The following is an 18,149-nucleotide window of genomic DNA, read 5'->3' on the forward strand; positions in this document are numbered from 1 at the left end:
TTTGTCAGTTGTTTCACTTGCTGTTAGTTTCTCCCATTCTAAGGGTTGTCTTTTCACTTTGCTTATAGTTTCCTTTGCTATGCAAAAGCTTTTAAGTTTAATCAGGTCGCACTTGTTTACTTTTGTTTTTATTTTCATTACTCTAGGAGGTGGGTCATAGAGGATCTTACTTTGATTTAGGTCACTGAGTGTTCTGCCTATGTTTTCCTCTAAGAGTTTTATACTGAAACTATACAATTTTTAAAAGAAAACATCTCAGGAACTCACCCACCTTTCTTAGATCTAATGCCTTACTCAGTATTTGCGATTTTTTTCAGGTACACTCACCAAGCCTCCTCAAAGGGAATTCCACCAAGGTACCTGCAGAACTGTTTTGCTGTAATTTGTACAAGAGTGGGCAGAGTTTTCTGTTTGTTGCCAGGACGTTCTCAGGCACTTGTCCCACCGAGTCTCTCTTTCAGGTTTCACATCTTTTAAGAACAGGCCTAACTTTCAACAGTGAAGGTCAAAGCCCACACGTAATACAGCGTTTGTTGTTGTTGTCCCACTCTTCACAACCCCATGGACTGTAGCCTGCCAGGTTCCTCTGTCCATGGGATTCCCCAGAAAAGAATACTGGAGCAACTTGCCATTTCCTTCTCCAAGGGATCTTCCTGACTCAGGGATCGAACCCATGTCTCCTGCCTTGGCAGGCAGGTTCTACACCACTAAGCCACCTGGGAACCCATACATCCCTTTAAGGGCAGATATTAAGATGTTACCCAAACAAACCAGCCTACTTATCAACTTGGTGAATTAAGCCAGACTGTCCTCTAGAGAGGCCTGTCCTCACCCTGCCTTACACTGCTTCCTTCCTCAATTGCTTTTTCCCAAATTGTACTTTAATGTCATGCCATCAGCCTGTATGCAGTAAAGGACTAGGAAACAGTCCCCTACTGAGGCTGTCATTGTGGGGACTATAAACAAGGTGCATAGGATGTTGTGATTAAACAGCTGCCTTCAAGGAGGACTGGCGGAGGAATGTCCCTGTGCTTCTTCTATCAGGAATAGACGTGATTTCCCTGAGATGATTTTTTATCATCTTACAGACTCTGTAAATTTTTTTAATTGATCAGTTTCCATCTTTCTGAATCTCAAAGAAGTAACTTGATCATCACAGCTTTTATTTTACACGTACTTTTCTTACTTTTACAACTGGCCCCTAGTTCCTATCTTTATTTTCTCTGTCTCATTTTTCTTACTTATTCTAAAAATAACTTCTCTTGCTATATTGAATGCTTCTTTGTAAAGCACTCTGTATCTTTTTTAGAACAAAGTGAGTTCTCATTTAACATTCTGAAACTAATCACAGCACAGATTCATGAGGGACTCCACAGCTCCCATTATGAATGTGCCAGAATCTGCACCCAAATATGACGGCTCTCCTGACCCATAGTGGCTCCTGAACTGCAAGTCACCCCTGGTGACCGGCCCATACCTCCCAGCGCTGATCTGAGAATAACAGCAGACCATAAGCTAAAGAGCATCACTGTGAAACCCTGCCAATCTCAAAAGTCGTGAGTGTCCAGGGAACCATGTGAACCACTTAGGCAGCATCTCCAACCCGGGGCCAGGCACACGAACTTGAGTACAGGAACAGCTGTCTCCTGTAACTGCCACTTCTGCAGTCCCAACCGAGGATTTAGAGCACTAAGCCTCTAAGCCAAAGCCATGCCTCTCATCTCTCCAGTTCAGCAGCAGCTTATAAATTCATGTCAAGCACACATAAAAATAAGTAGTCTGTGAAATCTCAGTACAAGTTTTACGTATGTCAGTAAACGACGCACACAGTGGCCTCACAGAGCCCAGCCCTGCCACGGGAGAAGCTCCTCCACAGTCCCTCACAGATTTGTTTTGCTGCCTGGTTTGTAGGAAGCCTGGTTTCTCTTTTACTGCCCCAAACAGTCACTGAGGCAAGATTCTTAATCTTATCCCAAATTTAGGGCAAACTATCCATTTCTCCCCACAGTGACTAATTAATTCCTAATCCCTGAAAAAGCAGAGGTTGGGACTTCCCTGAAGTCCAGTGGTTGGGATTCTGCACTTCCACTGCAGGGGGCACACGTTCCATCCCTGCTCAGCAAAGTTTCCTATAATGTGAGGTATGGCCCAAAATTAATAATAGTAGTAAGTACAGGTTCATGGGCCTATTCTTAGCAGAGCTTTTCTCCCTCCTTTACCTTTTCCTCCAGATACCTGTTTACAGATCCATTCCATCCTCTGCTTGTCCCCCTGTTCCCTCAAATACCGTAGGTTTTAAATTTTTGTAATTCTTTGTTTAGCTGATCTTGTTATATAAAACATACTATTTCCTTTATTTACTTTCACATACTGGGATTTATAAAATTTCTTAAGAAACAAAAATCTAAGATTATATTTTATACAGCCTTTGAATAGAGTCTCTACTAGAATACAAATCACTGGGAAAGAAGAGTGGAAATCCAAGATGATAATGACATCCACACTCTTACAATCCATAAGGAAATATCTGTATCTTGAGTAAAAACCGGAGTTTCTCAACCATGGCACTCCTGGTAATTCTTTGTTGTAGGGGTCTGCTGTCCTGCCATGCTGCGTAGGGCCACCCAGGACAGACGGGCCATGCTGGAGAGTTCTGACAAAATGTGGCCCACTGGAAAAGGGAATGGCAAACCACTTTGGTATTCTTGCCTTGAGAACCCCATAAACAGTATGAGAAGGCAAAAAGATATGACACTGGAAGATGAACTCCCCCAATGAGTAGATGCCAAATGTATTACTGGAGAAGAGTGGAGAAGTAACTCCAGAAAGATTGAAGGGATGGAGCCAAAGCGAAAACACCACCCATATGTGTATGTGACGTGTGACGGAAATAAAGTCCGATGCTGTAAAGAACAACACTGCACAGGAACCTGGAATGTTAGGTCCATGAATCAAGGTAAATTGGAAGTGGTCAAACAGAAGATAGCAAGAATGAACATCAACATTTTAGGAATCAGTGAACTAAAATGGACCAGAATGGGTGAATTTAATTCAAATGACCATTATATCTACTACTGTGGGCAAGAATTCCTTAGAAGAAATGCAGTAGCCCTCACAGTCAGTAAGAGTTAAAATGCAGAGCTTGGGTGCAATCTCAAAAATGACAGAATGTTCTCTGTTCGTTTCCAAGGCAAATCATTCAATATCACAGTAATCCAAGTCTATGCCCCAACTAATAATGCCAAAAGCTGAAGCTGACTGGTTCTATGAAGACCTACAAGACCTTCTAGAACTAACACCAAAAAACGATGTGCTCTTCATTATAGGGGATTAGAATGTAAAAGTAGGAAGTCAACAGACACTGGGAGTACCAGGCAAGTTTATCCCTTGACTATAAAATGAAGCAGGGCAAAGGCTAACAGAGTTTTGCCAAGAGAAAGCACTGGTCACACCCTCTTCCAACAACACAAGAGACTACTCTACACAAGGACATCACCAGATGGTCAATACCAAAATCAGACTGATTATATTCTTTACAACCAAAGATGGAGAAGCACTATACAGTCAGCAAAAACAAGACCGGGACTTGACTATGGCTCAGATCATGAACTCCTTATTGCCAAATTCAGACTTAAATTGAAGAAAGGGGTTAAATCAAACCCCTTATGAATATAGAGTGGAAGTGACAAATAGATTCAAGGAATTAGAGCTGATAGACTGCCTGAAGAACTATGGACAAAGGTTCATGACTTTGTACAGGAGGCTGTGATCAAAACCATCCCCAAGAAAAAGAAATGCAAAAAGGTAAAATGGTTGTCTGACGAGGCCTTACAAATAGCTGAGAAAAGAAGAGAAGCAAAAGGCAAAGGAGAAAAGGAAAGATACACCCATCTGAACGCAGAGTTCCAAAGAATAGCAAGGATAGCAAGATAGGAAAGCCTCCCTCAAAAAAAAAAAAAAAGAAAGCAAGCCTTCTTCAGTCATCAATGCAAAGAACAGAGGAAAACAATAGAATGGGAAAGACTACAGATCTCTTCAAGAAAATTAGATACCAATGGAACATTTCATGCAAAGATGGGCACAATAAAGGACAGAAACGATATGGAGCTACCAGAAGCAGAAGATATTAAGAAGAGGTGGCAGGAATACACAGAAAAACTATATAAAAATGATCTTAATGACCCAGATAACCATGATGGTGTGATCACTCACCTAGAGCCAGACATCCTGGAATGCGAAGTCAAGAGGGCCCTAGGAAGCATCACTACGAACAAAACTAGTAGAGATGATGGAATTCCAGTTGAGTTGTTTCAAATCCTAAAAGATGATGCTGTGAAAGTGCTGTACTTAGTACACCAGCAAATTTGGAAAACTCAGCAGTGGACACAGGACTAGAAAAGGTCAGTTTTCATTCCAATCCCAAAGAAGGGCAATGCAAAGAATGCTCAAACTACCACACAACTGCACTCATTTCACATGCTAGCAAAGTAATGCTCAAAATTCTCCAAGCTATGCTTCAACAGGACATGAACCAAGAACTTCCAGATTTTCAAGCTGGATTTAGAAAAGGCAAAGGAACTAACGATCAAATTGCCAACATCCGTTGGATCATCAAAAGAGCAAGAGAATTCCAGAAAAACATCTACTGCTGCTTCATTGATGATGCTAAAGTCTTTGACTGTGTAGATCACAACAAACTGTGGAAAATTAAAGAGATGGGAATACCAGACCACCTTAACTGCCTCCTGAGAAATCTGTATGCAGGTCAAGAAGCAACAGTTAGAACTGGACATGGAACAACAGACTGGTTCCAAATTGGGAAAGGAGTACATCAAGGCTGTATACTGTCACTGCTTATTCAACTTATATGCAGAATACATCATGTAAAATGCCAGGCTGAATGAAGTACATGCTAGAATCAAGACTGCGGGAGAAATATCAATAACCTCAGATATGCAGATGACACCACCCTTATGACAGAAAGTGAAGAGGAATTGAAGAGCCTCTTGATGAAAGTGCAAGAGGAGAGTGAAAAAGTTGGCTTAAAACTCAACATTCAAAAAACAAAGATCATGCCATCCAGTCCCATAACTTCATGGCAAATAGATGGGGAAACAATGGAAACAGTGACAGACTTTTTCTTGGGCTCTAAAATCACTGCAGATAGTGACTGCAGCCATGAAGTTAAAAAACGCTTGCTCCTTGGAAGAAAAGCTATGACCAACCTAGACAGCATATTAAAAAGCAGAGACACTACTCTGCCGACAAAGATCAGATCAGATCAGTCACTCAGTCGTGTCCGACTCTTCGCGACCCCATGAATCGCAGCACACCAGGCCTCCTTGTCCATCACCAACTCCTGGAGTTCACTGAGACTCATGTCCATCGAGTCAGTGATGCCATCCAGCCATCTCATCCTCTGTCGTCCCCTTCTCCTGCCCCCAATCCCTCCCAGCATCAGAGTCTTTTCCAATGAGTCAACTCTTTGCATGAAGTGGCCAAAGTACTGGAGTTTCAGCTTTAGCATCATTCCTTCCAAAGAAATCCCAGGACTGATCTCCTTCAGAATGGACTGGTTGGATCTCCTTGCAGTCCAAGGGACTCTCAAGAGTCTTCTCCAACACCACAGTTCAAAAGCATCAATTCTTCGGCACTCAGCCTTCTTCACAGTCCAACTCTCACATCCATACATGACCACAGGAAAAACCATAGCCTTGACTAGACAAAGATACATCTAGTCAAAACTATGATTTTCCCAGTAGTCATGTATGGATGTGAGAGGTGGACTATAAAGAAAGCTGATCGCAGAAGAATTGATGCTTTTGAACCATGGTGTTAGAGAAGACACTTGAGTCCCTTAGACAGCAAGGAGATCAAACCAGTCAATCCTCAAGGAAATCAATCCTGAATATTCATTGGAAGGGCTGATACTGAAGCTGAACCTCCAATACTCTGGCCCCCTGATGTGAAGAACTGACTCACTGGAAAAGACCCTGATGCTGGGAAAGATTGAGTGCAGGAGGAGAAGGGGACGACAGAAGATGAGATGGTTGGATGGCATCACCGACTCAATGGACATGAGTTTGAGCAAGCTCCAGGGAGTGGGTGATGGACAGGAAAGCCTGGCGTGCTGCAGTCCCATGGGGTTGCAAAGAGTCGGACATGACTGAGTGACTGACTGAGCAACATCTGGCCCCTACATCCACTAGATAGCCACAGCAACCCCAGCTGTGAAAATCTAAAAATGTCTTCAGACATTGCCAAATATCCTCTTGCGGGGGGCACTATCACCTCCAATTAGGAACAATTGATCTAGACCTTTCTCGTGAGTTTAATACATTAGAATAATGTCTGCAGCATATTTGGCCATCAATGAATGGCTACTACATAACTGATCCAACAGTCTTCTCAACATTTCTAACTCAGTGTCTTGGCTTGGCAGCATCTCCAGTTCAGTACGACCCAAACCAAATTCCCTTGTATTCCTTAATCCAGGTATTGTATTTACTAAGTAATCCATGCCAGGAACTAAGAGATTACCCTGAACTCCTCTCTCATAACCCAGATATATACTCTGTCAACAGGTCCTATTATACCTTCTTCATGTCCTTTTAAACACCACAACCACTTGACACTGGCTTACTTCTAAAGCTCTCGTGTCACCTGGTCTACTGCTTCGATGACATTTTTCTCTCATTCCAGTCCAAAGTCCACAATGCTGCCAGAATATTTCTAAAACCTGTCACTGTCTCCTTCAAAAACCTTTCGAGGACACTCCTCTAAGTTGTCTGTCTATGCAGTGTTTCCCAAATTCCATTCAGATATCATCTCTGATTTTGTCACATTCCTACTGTATACAATAGTGTATCCTTCAAACGGTTTTCTTTCAACTTACTTTTTTAGTTAGCCATCTTTTAAAAGACAGCACATAGTCATAGTATGATTATTTGTTTTTCATTAAAATATAAAAACATTTCAAGGGACTTCCCTGGTGGCCCAGTGGCTAGGACTTTGCATTCCCAATGCGGGGGACCCGGGTTCAATCACTGGTCAGGGAACTAGATCCCATATGCTACAACGAAGACACAGCAGAGCCAAATAAGTAAACAAATATTAAAAAAAAAAAAAAAACTTTTGGAAGTGTTTATCCATCTAAAAGATAAAAATCCACGTGTATCAGCCTAGTCTTCCAAGATGTGGCCTCTGCCTGTCTTCGCTACACCGCCTCCAGCCATACCAAACTACTTCGAGTTGTGTTCTTGGGGATTAAGCTATACCACTGTACACGGTATTTCTTCTGCTTCATGTTCTTTCCTTCCTGTTTTGTCTACCTGAAAAAACTCGGCTCATTCTCTCATTGCTCCTCCTTTTGTGAAACTATCTGTGCTTGAGAGTTAGATGCTGCTTCGTCTATGTTCTCTGATACGATGAACAGCTCTCTATTTTAACGCTACCACGCGCTGCAATGATCACTTGTTTACCCTTCTACCTCCTTTACTATACTGAAAGCCCCTCAAAGACATTGAGAAGTACCAAATTCTCTCTCAAGAATCCACAGAGAATACTATTTGACACAAGGGGACATTTAAAGAAATGTTTGTTGTAAAGCAGTACATACAAGGTAGTGTTTAAGACTGTAGAGAATACCAAAATAAACAAGATAGGATCCTGGCCCTTCATAAAGCTGGTAATCTAATGGTGAAGACAGGTATACTTACCATCATACAAGAAAGAACCATATAAATGGTAGTAAAATGGAACAGAAAGTGCTATGGGGCAAAGGTCAGTATAGAAAAAGAATGGAATTTCTTTTTTCTGGCCTTGCCAAGTGTCTTGCAGGATCTCAAGTGTCTTGCAGGATCTTAGTTCCCCAACCAGGGACTGAACCCAGACCCTGGCAGTGAAAGCACTGAGCCAGGAAATTCGAGAATGGAAATTTTTAATAGCAAATAAATTCAGATATGTACTCTGCTGACTCACTAGGGCAAAAATCACGTAAACCTTATCAAGTCCTGGCTCTGATATCTGTTCTATCACAGTGGTAGAATGGACAGAACGGTGCTCTGAAAATTAAGTAGCTGTGTAAATTCTAACCACTACTAATCATTCTGACTGCGGAATCCAAGAGCCCTGCATGGAGAAAGTGACATGTGAGCTAGAGCTAAAAAGGGGCATGGAGGGGAACTCCCTGGCAGTCCAGCGGCTGGGACTCGGCTCTCGCATGCTGTGGACCTGGTTCAGCCTCCGGTGAGGGAACTAAGATGCCACAAGCCACGTGATGAGACCAAAACAATGAATATTTTTCAAAATAAAACAAAGGGGCATAAAGGGTGTTGTATAAAGGAAGCATAAGTGGTAGTTATGGATGTGAACCCTAGTGCCAGACTCCCTAGGTTTGCATCCCAGCTTCTCCACTTACTTACTACTAGCTATATGACTTGAAAAGTTACTTAATTTGTCTGTTGTTTGAGTTACCTGTCTGTAAAATGGGGCAAATGTTAATACCCAACTTACACAATATTAAATAATTTAACATCTCTGCCATGTAAGTATTAAGTAAGTAGGTGAAAGAAAGAGACTCAGCAGACGCAAAGATGCAGGGAAGTACGAGGCACATAGTCAGAAGAGAGTACTCCAATGTGCTCAGAATGGAAAGTAAAAGAAGGTGATGAAGTGGAAGACATACAGTATTTAGAAAAATATGCTACTTGCCACCCTAAAAAGGTTATTAACTATATCAGAAAGAGCTCTGCACAAAGAGGCTTTCAAACTTAATTCCTTATTAGTTGGACAGCCTCAGGCAGATCATGAACTCTACAAAGCTCAGTTTCCCGTCAGCGAAGTGAGGATACAGAACTAGGTAAACACTGATTCTCAGTTCTGAAATTCTAGAAAAGGGGCTGGGGAGTCATTAGCAGCGTGCACTGTCCCATAGGAAACCTACTGCCACATGTAGCTACTGAGCACCTAAAGTGTGGCTGATCCAAATTGGGATGTGTTACTAACATAAATGTAAAATGTACATCACATTTCATAGATTTAATACAAAAAAGACAAGATATTACACTAGTTATTTTATATTAATTACATGTTGAAATTGCATTAAATAAAATACTACTAAAAATGGATTTCACCTGTATGTTTTTACTTTCAAAAATGTAAATAAATTTGGCAAAACTAATACAATTATGTAAAGTTTAAAAATAAAAGTAAAAAAATAAAATAAAATAATAAAAATGTAAATATAATTTGACACTCACATTTATGAGCATTTTCTTTCTATTAGACAGCACTACTACAGACTATTTTCAGAAGATCTGAGAGAATGTGATTCTATGACCAAAAAGACAAGACAAAATGCCAAGCATTATCAGAAAAGGTCTTGAAAACACTATTTTAGCCCTATACAAAGCCATGGTCTATCCCTAACTGCTGTACTGCGTTCAGTTTTCCTTGCAATACCTGAAAAGATAATATGCAAAACCAAATAACTCAGGTAAACAGAATGATCAATAAGACAGGCAATAAGGTGAGTGGCAAGACTAACAGGCTTCAGGCCTTGAAGGATCATGACTACCACATATGAGAATCTATTAAATTAGACAGAGGCCGACACAAGGAGGTGCAAAAGGTTCTCCATCAAATCTCAGAAAAAAGCAAGGGAGGATTCTCTGAGGCTTTATGGAGGCATTTCAAACAGAGGTACACCTTTGCAGAGCAGGTGGTCTTACATGAAAAACAGATGGCTCAGAGTAAACATAAAAGTGAGCTCCAAAAAAGATTGCATTAAATTATTAATCCATAGACATGGTTACTATTTCTGCGTTGTATGTCTGACGCAGACACTAGGATTCTCCCAACCCCGACTACAGAAATCGTCTTCAGATCTTCAGTAAAAAAAGAAAGAACTGAATGTCAACTGGGTGTGCCATTTCTTTACTTACATGGCACTTTTAAGAACTGTCAGAGAGATCAGACAATCTCCACTTTACAGATCCTTTCTCATGCCAAAATATTTAAGTGTAAGTATTCGGTAAGCCTGTCTGTTATCATTCCTTCTTCCACTTGGCCAGATATGAAATCTGTGTCTTCTATGATCCTCTCTGAAATCTTTATAGTGGGTGAGAATCACATGAACTCTTTTTTTAAGAAAGCTTACCCTGTGGTCCGCACACTTTCACGTATCATCCTTATTTCTTAAAACAGTTATGTACTTTTGATCCAGGACTAGTGATCTGACCACTTCCAAGGTAGATACGGAGAGATCATGATTAGATCTAGAACACCCTATGCATTTATTATTTTATTTAGTATCTCCAACTTCCAGTCAATTCAAAACAAAGGTAAATTTCTATTTTCCTACCAGAACAAAACTTTTCCATAATGATCATTAAGTGGCCCCAATGATTTCTTTTCTTCCTTTGATAGAATATTTTATTTTGGCTTTAAAGCTTCAGAAGAAATGCTCCTGGAATACTTTCTTGGCCCACCTAATTTTAGTTTGCACTTCATGCCAAGAGGGAGAAACAGAATTAAATTTCTTTAAATACACCAGAGATCCAGCACAAGAAAATTAATCTGATAAAAATATTTTCAAGACAAAGAAGAAAAGCCTCTACTTACATAGAAAAATTTAGAATTCTTTTTTTTTTCTAGTATTGTGGGGAGGAATTTACTAGGAAACAGATACACGCTAAGTACAGTCCCATTGTGCTTCAAAGGGAAATGAAATGGTTTAACAAATACATTATTTTAGGCTAGGAAGGAAATCTGATGTTTATAAAACTAAGAGGTCTAAAGAAAATTCAGCTGACCTATCTTTCCTATCATTTCAATACCCAAGATCAAGATATGTTTCATAATAAGCAACACCTTACTCATTATAAACATAAAGGTTAAAACTGCTAAAGAACAGAAAACGCCACTTCATCTCACGGACATGCAAAAGTCAACTTCGCCAATGGAATCAACAATGCTACTAAAAGACAACTGGTTAGTTTTCTAACGAACTGGGTTGCAATGTTTTGCTTTGTTTTTCCTTTTTTTTTTTCTTCTTAGGAAAATTCCTGTTTCCTAAAAAGTCATACAGCGGAAAGAAGCTTCAAAACTACTGTCATAAGAGCATGAAAGTTAGGGACTTCCCTAGTAATCCAGTGGCACCCAATGCAGGAGGCCTGGGTTCAATCCCTGGTCAAGGAACTAGATCCACATGCCACAACTAGCAGTTTGTATGCCACGACTAAAGACCCCACATGCTGCAACTAAGACATGACACAGCCAAACAAATAAATAAAACTAACTTTTTTAAAAAAAGAGCATAAAAGTTAATTTTTATTATTACTGGCTTTGTCCCTGTTTTAATTAAATTATCCTGCTAAAAAAGGGGGAAATGGACAAGAATGACATCCCTATCAAATAGCACATATAATTAACATCTAAGTACAAATAAGTTATATTCACAACAGCTCCTGTGGCCTCAAGCATTTTGCATACTGTTAACAGACGTTCAACTCTCCTGTACCAAAAGATGAAAAAAAAAAAGTAGTATCTTCCTTAAGAGAAGAAAACTCACAAAGATAAACTGCTTTAAACTCACAGCTTAAAGAATAAAATGAACTCAAAACTATCAACAGTTTACCCACTTAGCACACAACAAATCAACTTAAATGAACAAAAAAACAGGCACTAGCAGGAACGGCTAAAAACTGCTAGTCGCTTAAGAAGTGGTTTTAACAAACGCAAAGAAACACTTGTCAAAAAGAGCAGTAGCCCAAAGACTTACATTCCTTTATTCTTATACTCATTCCTTTACTCAAACAGAGGTTTACTGTTACTTGGACTCAGCAGTACAAGGAACAACTCTCCTCCCTTGGAAAACTCAGAAAATGCAATCTTGAGCTAAGAAGAGATTTCGGGGGAGGGTGGACTTGACAGAAAAGTATTTGTATTTATTGACAGCCCCCTACTTTATCCACTTAAACTATAGCCCAACGATGTACTCGAAAACGGGTTCATATTGGAATTATCAGGAGAAAACCAACACTCTCAGAAAGTAACTGGGAGAAGCTCCCGGGAAAGAGGGACGACTTGACGTTCTCGCATCACCACCAGACCGTCCGGTCCCCCACCTGCCCCTTCCCATACCCATTCCTCAGGTCCCTGAACACACTGGGGCTGCGTTCCGGGAGCCGGCGACATCTCCTGTCAGACGCCGGCCACCCCGCGCTCCCGTCACCGCCCCCGGAGTGGATGACCCCGGGGCGCGAGAGCCGAAATCGGGGTAAAAGAAGAGGTGCCTTGCAAGCAAAGCCGTGAGGGCTGAGGGGGAAACCCGGGGGCAGAGGCCGCGACATCCCTCGGGATCCCCGCCGAAAGGACCGGGACAGCATTCGGGAGGTCTCGGGCTCCCCCCGCCCCCCGCGTGACACCAAGTCGGACCCGGTCTCCTCACATCGCGTTAGGCCCTCAACCCTAATGGGACGAGATGCCGCCGGGGGGTCCCGCGGAGAGAGGAAGGGCGGGCCAGCGGGCGCCCCACTGCCGGAAGGGGCGAGCCCCGAAAGCAGCGCTCCCGCCTCGGCCGGGCTTACCTTCAAGTCGTTCTCCGGTAGGTATTTGCATAGCCGCGCTATCTCCACGTACTTGTCCAAGTCCAGGGGCGCCATTTTAGATGTAAGAAGCCCCGACGGCGGCGGCGGTATCCGCGGCGGTACTAGCAGCGGCAGCGGCGGAGGCCGAAGCCGGAACCCTCCCTACGTCACGTCCGGCCCGTGAGAGGCGTCTGCGCAGCGGCGTCAAGCTTGACCCGATTTTCCCCACTGCCTCGACACGCCCCACGCCCTCTCCCGCTGAACCCAGGCTGCAGGCCCCCCCAGAGGCCCCCTGGGTCCGGGGTTAGGAACCCGCTGAGACCCGTAGTTATCTGCCGCAGGGAGTGCTGGGATTTGTAGTTTTCTGTAGTGGCTAGCTGGTCCTCTTTTCCTTTCCTTCTCTTCGTCTTGACTTTCACCTCTTTGGGGACCCAGGGGGGCTTTAACGATGCAAAACGGCGAAGCAGGTGACGTTAGCCATTCCCTGGTTTCTCATTCCTACGCTTTTAAGCATTCTCTTCGCCAGAATATCTTCAATTAAAAATCGGGTAAGCCTGGCCAGAGAGTAACCTGTTTGCACGGTTGCCAAGGCAGTATGAAAACCTTGCCTAAATAAACCTTTGGCAGAGATGTCAGGCTACCAACTTTCTAGTCTGGAAAGAAAGGAAACAAATGTTTAAACTCTTCTTATGCCAAATGCTATACAGATGCTGTTTTTCTGTCTAATCTTCATAACACTTGATAGGAAAGGAAGGCTCGGAGAGGTTACGTAACTTGTCCAGCTCTCACAGGGATAGGCGGGAGAGCCAAGACTGGAATAGGTCTGCGTGGCCCACGAGGGCTGAGAGTTTCTTTATTGTAGCCTCAGCACCTAAATCAGGACCTGGCACTTAGTACACCTTCAACATTTCTTCACTCAACAGCTATTAACCCTTCTTATGTGCTAGGTACCCTGTAGGTGCCTGGGGTATCCAGCAAACAAAATAGAAAAAGATATCCTCTCATCATGTATCTATATTCTAGTAAAGGAGGCAGAACAATAACTATAGTAAATAACTGTAGAGTATATTAGAAAGTGGTAACTGCTAGGGGGAAAAAAGAACACAGCAGAGTAAAGGAGATGTAGTGATGAATGTTTAGGAACCAACAAAGAAGCAGAGGAGATAGCTCTGTAGTTACTTGAGAAAAATTACAAAGACAGCTGATGCAGAGACTCTACGATAAAAAAAAAGCATGTCTAGAATCTTAGGAAAATGGCAAGATTAGTGTGGTTGGATCAAGGTGAGAGGAGTGGGAGAGGAGATGAGAGAAAAGAACACTGATTTTTTACTTTTCATGCAATGAGGAATTATTGCAGACTTTTGAGCAGAGAAGTAACGATCTAACTTGTTTTAAAAGGATCGCTCTGGCTGCTGTGTAAGACTAGGAGGCAGCAACTGCGGCTGAAAGACCAGTTAGGAGACAGCTCTATAACCCAATAATAGCAGGTCCTCCAGAAATATTTGTTGTTCAAGTCATCCTGGATCCATCCTCTGGCCCTAAAGTGTATTTTGATGACATCTAGCTAAATTTTATTGAGGTATCTGGGTGAAGTTCTTTGTATTATTCTTGTAACTGTTCTTTAAGTATGAAATTGTTTCAAAGTAAAATTAATCCTTAAAAGTTTGTTGCAGAATGGCACCCACAAGCATACCTTTCTTCATTTATTCAATTAATATAGTACCTGTGACCCTGGAGAAGGGCATGGCAACCCACTCCAGTATTCTTGCCTGGAGAATCCATGGATAGAGGAGCCTGGCGGGCTACACTCCATAGGGTCACAGAGTTATACACGACTGAAGTGACTTAGCAGGCACACACCTATGATATAAATGAAACATGTAAGATTCCTGCCCTATGGGTAATACATTCTAATAACAAAAATAAATGAGCAAGAATTAATTGCAAAGTATAATTCATGGTAAAAAGGGAGAAAATGGGGTGCCACGAGTAAGAAAAATGGAATAGAAGAGGCCTATGTTATGTTGGCAACATATGGACATCAGGTGTGCAGACTCTAGCACCAAATGGCTAGAGTTCAAACCCAGGTTCTAATACTCCCTGTGTGACTTTGGCAAAGTTATCTATCCTTTCTGTGCTCCAGTTTTCTCAGGTCCAATGTGGAGATAATAACAGTGCTTGCTTCATAGGGAGCGAATAAGAATACTTACCTTCTCCCTCAATATGTGGAGGAAAAAAGAATACTTATCTTCTAGGCTTGTACTTAAGTTTAATAGAGTTGGTATATAGAAAGGGTTTAAAACAATGTTGTGTACAGTGAGTGCAAGGTGTCAGCTCTGAATATTGGCTGAGCAGAAAAGGTCTTTCTAAAGAGGTACCATATAAGACTTTAAGCAGGAGACTTCCTTGGTGGTCCAGTGGCTAAGACTGTGCTCCTAATGCAGGGGCCCTGGTTCCATCCCTGGTTAGAGAACCAGATTCCACACACCACAACCTAAGATTCATATGCCGCAACTAAAGCTCTTGCATGCCATGACGAAGATAGAAGATCCTGCATGCTGCAACTAAGACCTGGTACAGCCAAATAAATAAACATTTTAAAAAAAGATGACCATGACTTTGGGTGGGGAGTATAGAGATAATAGGCTCAGAATTTTTTGAAGAAAAAAAAAAATCCCAAAAGAGGAAAAGATGTTATTGGTGTTTGACTTTTCTTTTTTTTTACAGTCCTCTTTGAAAAAACTGACATTTCACTTTTTATCTTTGAACCTCAGTAGCTGGGAATTAATCCTATTCAAGATTTCTCCTCAGGGACTTCCCTGGTGGTCCAGTGGCTAAGACGTCACACTCCCAGGGCAGGGGACCCAGGTTCAATCTCTGGTCCTCTGGTCGAAGAACTAGTTCCCGCATACTGCAACTAAGACTCTGCACAGGCAAATAAATAAATATTTTTTTAAAATTAAAAAAAAGGTTTCTTCTCAGAATTGGAAAGGGAGAAAAATAGGGAGATGGATATGAACATTCTTTAAAACAATAAAATGCTTGAAAGGAAGGTGCCATGAGCCTCATTGCTTCCCTTGTTGATAAGTCAGTGAACGGGTAGGTAATGAAGGCAGATGGTATCCCCTTCCAGTGAAAATAGGAGGCAGTCCTCACATTACCAAATTGTCTGGCAGTTAGAAGCTCCCTCCTGGCAGACTCACCTCATTCAGAAAAACTCACTCTTGACAGTCTCAGTGTTGGATGAGTTCTTAGAAGAGTTGACGGGCACACTGAGTGGTTTGCGACAGAGTGTACAGAGCTTGCTGACTGGAATATGTTCTTAGTCTTCCTTGCACAAAACAGGAGATCTGGGCTCCTGGTTCTGCCATTTCAGTGGGTTAGTCATTTTAACTTCTCTGGGCCTCAACTTCCAGTTTACAAATAGATCTCAAAAGTTCTCTCCAAAAAAAAAAAAAAGTTATTTCCAACCTTTCTGAAATGTTATTTCTAGTCTGAAAGCACAGGTCCCACAATGAAAACTGGTTGTATCAGGGTGGGAGGGAGGCTCAAGAGAAAGGGGATATATGCATACATATATTAATAGCTGATTCACTTTGTTGTACAGCAAAAACTAACAGAACATTGTAAAGCAGTTATACTCCAATAATAAAAAGAAAACTGGTTGCTATTTTGCCCACAAACCTCTTCCAATTTTTCTTGTTTATGTGCAACTCCAGCATGGCACCTTGAAACAGATTTATCTCAAAGACACAAGGAACACCAGAGCAATTTGCAGCTATGAGCAGAAATCTCCATCTACATGCACATGGACATATGGCAGGGCCAACCTGGCCTTTAGTTTTGTTTCCTGAAGGAAGGAGAGAAGGAAACTCCTCTTTGGCAGTCATGGAAATTCCTCTATTAATAAGGGAACTCACAAAGACTCCAGGTGTTTGGAATAGATACATGAGCTGTAGAGAGAGCTGCAGACTGCAAATTCCATTTTGTCAATAAATTTTTGCTGGAAGGACTTCCCTAGCAATACACTGGTTAAGAGTCCACGCTTCCAATACAGGCGGCATCGGTTCAGTCCCTCAGGGAACTAAGCTCCCACATGCCACAAAGTGTGGCCAGTAAATAAATATGTCTGTTACAGATTCTAGTAGCAAAAAGATTTACCAAGCTGGTCTTTGACCTGTACTATTAACTCTCAACTACTCCCTCTTTGAGGTAGATAATTTACTATTTCCATTTTAGACATGAAGAACCTAGAGCTCAGAGAGGATAATGAACTTGCCAGATGCCAAGTTTAGATGGTTAGCACTGGAGCCTGGATGTGACCCCAAGTACGTCTGTCCGCTTCCCACTCTGCTAGCATAGTTTGAAGCTCTGTACCACAGGAGCTTCTGTGGTTTCCTTCCTTAGCTGTTTCTTCCAGTTCCCAGGATATAACTCAATCTTCCTGATTGTGGGTTTCTCAGGAACATAGACACAGTTGAACCAGCTCTCCAGTTTCTGGAAAACCACCGGCAACCTGTGGTTATGAAAGAGACCAACAATAATGCAGATGAACACTTCTAACTCAGGACTGGTGTCTAGAGTTCATTTACAGCTAGGAATAGCATTACATTTTACAGACACTTTCGAATTGTGGTGCTGGAGAAGACTCTTGAGAGTCCCTTGAATGCAAGGAGATCAAACCAGTCATTTCTAAAGGAATCAACCCTGAATATTCATTGGAAGGACTGATGCTGAAGCTCCAATATTTTGGCCATCTGATGCAAAGTGCCAACTCATTGGAAAAGACCCTGATACTGAGAAAGATTACGGACAGGAGAAGAAGGGGGCAGCAGAGGATGAGATGGTTGGATGGCATCGTGGACTCAATGGACATGAGTTTGAACAAACTCTGGGAGATGGTGCAGGACAGGGAGGCCTGGCATACTGCAGTTACAGGGAGGCAGAGTCAGACACGACTCAGCGGCTAAACACTGAACAAGCTCTGTGTCAGTCACTGGGCACTAAGCACTTTATATACATTAGCTCGTGTATTCCTCACCATAGCCTTGTGACAGAAATCTTATTAGCTCCATTTTACAGACCGGTGACAATGGGGCCAAAGAAGAGTAACTTCCATGAGAATAGATACTCTTCTTGATGAACTTTTTGTTCCTTGCACTTTTTATGAATGTACCTAGTTATTGGTTTTTCTGTTTCATCTCCCTCCCTCCTTCCTTCCGTCTCTCTCTAGTTAAGACTGTAAACTCCAAGAGGCCAGGGGGCAAGTTTGCCTGTTTCAGCATTGTTGTTGTTCGGATGCTCATTTGCAACCCCATGGACTGCAGCAAGCCAGGCTTATCTGTCCATCACCAACTCACCAACATGCTCCAACTCATGTCCATTGAGTCAATGATGCCATCCAACCATCTCATCCTCTGTCCTCCCCTTCTCCTCCTGCCCTCAATCTTTCCCAGAATCAGGGTCTTTTCCAATGAGTAGGGTCTTTTCCAATGAGTTGGTTCTTCGCATCAGGTGTCCCAAGTATTCCAGCTTCAACTTCAGCATCGGTCCTTCCAA

At 42.1% G+C, this 18,149-nt stretch overlaps 1 protein-coding gene across 1 annotated transcript in view; it reads right to left on the reverse strand.

Annotated features, from left to right (window-relative positions):
- The window catches only part of PPP6C (protein phosphatase 6 catalytic subunit), a 41,048-nt gene extending 28,319 nt beyond the window's left edge, over nucleotides 1–12,729 (reverse strand). Inside the window, 1 exon segment of the mRNA NM_001130750.1 lies at nucleotides 12,591–12,729. Within this exon segment, the coding sequence (NP_001124222.1) occupies nucleotides 12,591–12,665 (75 nt within the window). The 5' untranslated portion in view covers nucleotides 12,666–12,729.
- Between the last annotated feature and the right edge of the window lie 5,420 nt (nucleotides 12,730–18,149).

This window comes from Bos taurus, chromosome 11, assembly GCF_002263795.3.
Source record: "Bos taurus isolate L1 Dominette 01449 registration number 42190680 breed Hereford chromosome 11, ARS-UCD2.0, whole genome shotgun sequence".
Taxonomy (NCBI): domain Eukaryota; kingdom Metazoa; phylum Chordata; class Mammalia; order Artiodactyla; family Bovidae; genus Bos; species Bos taurus.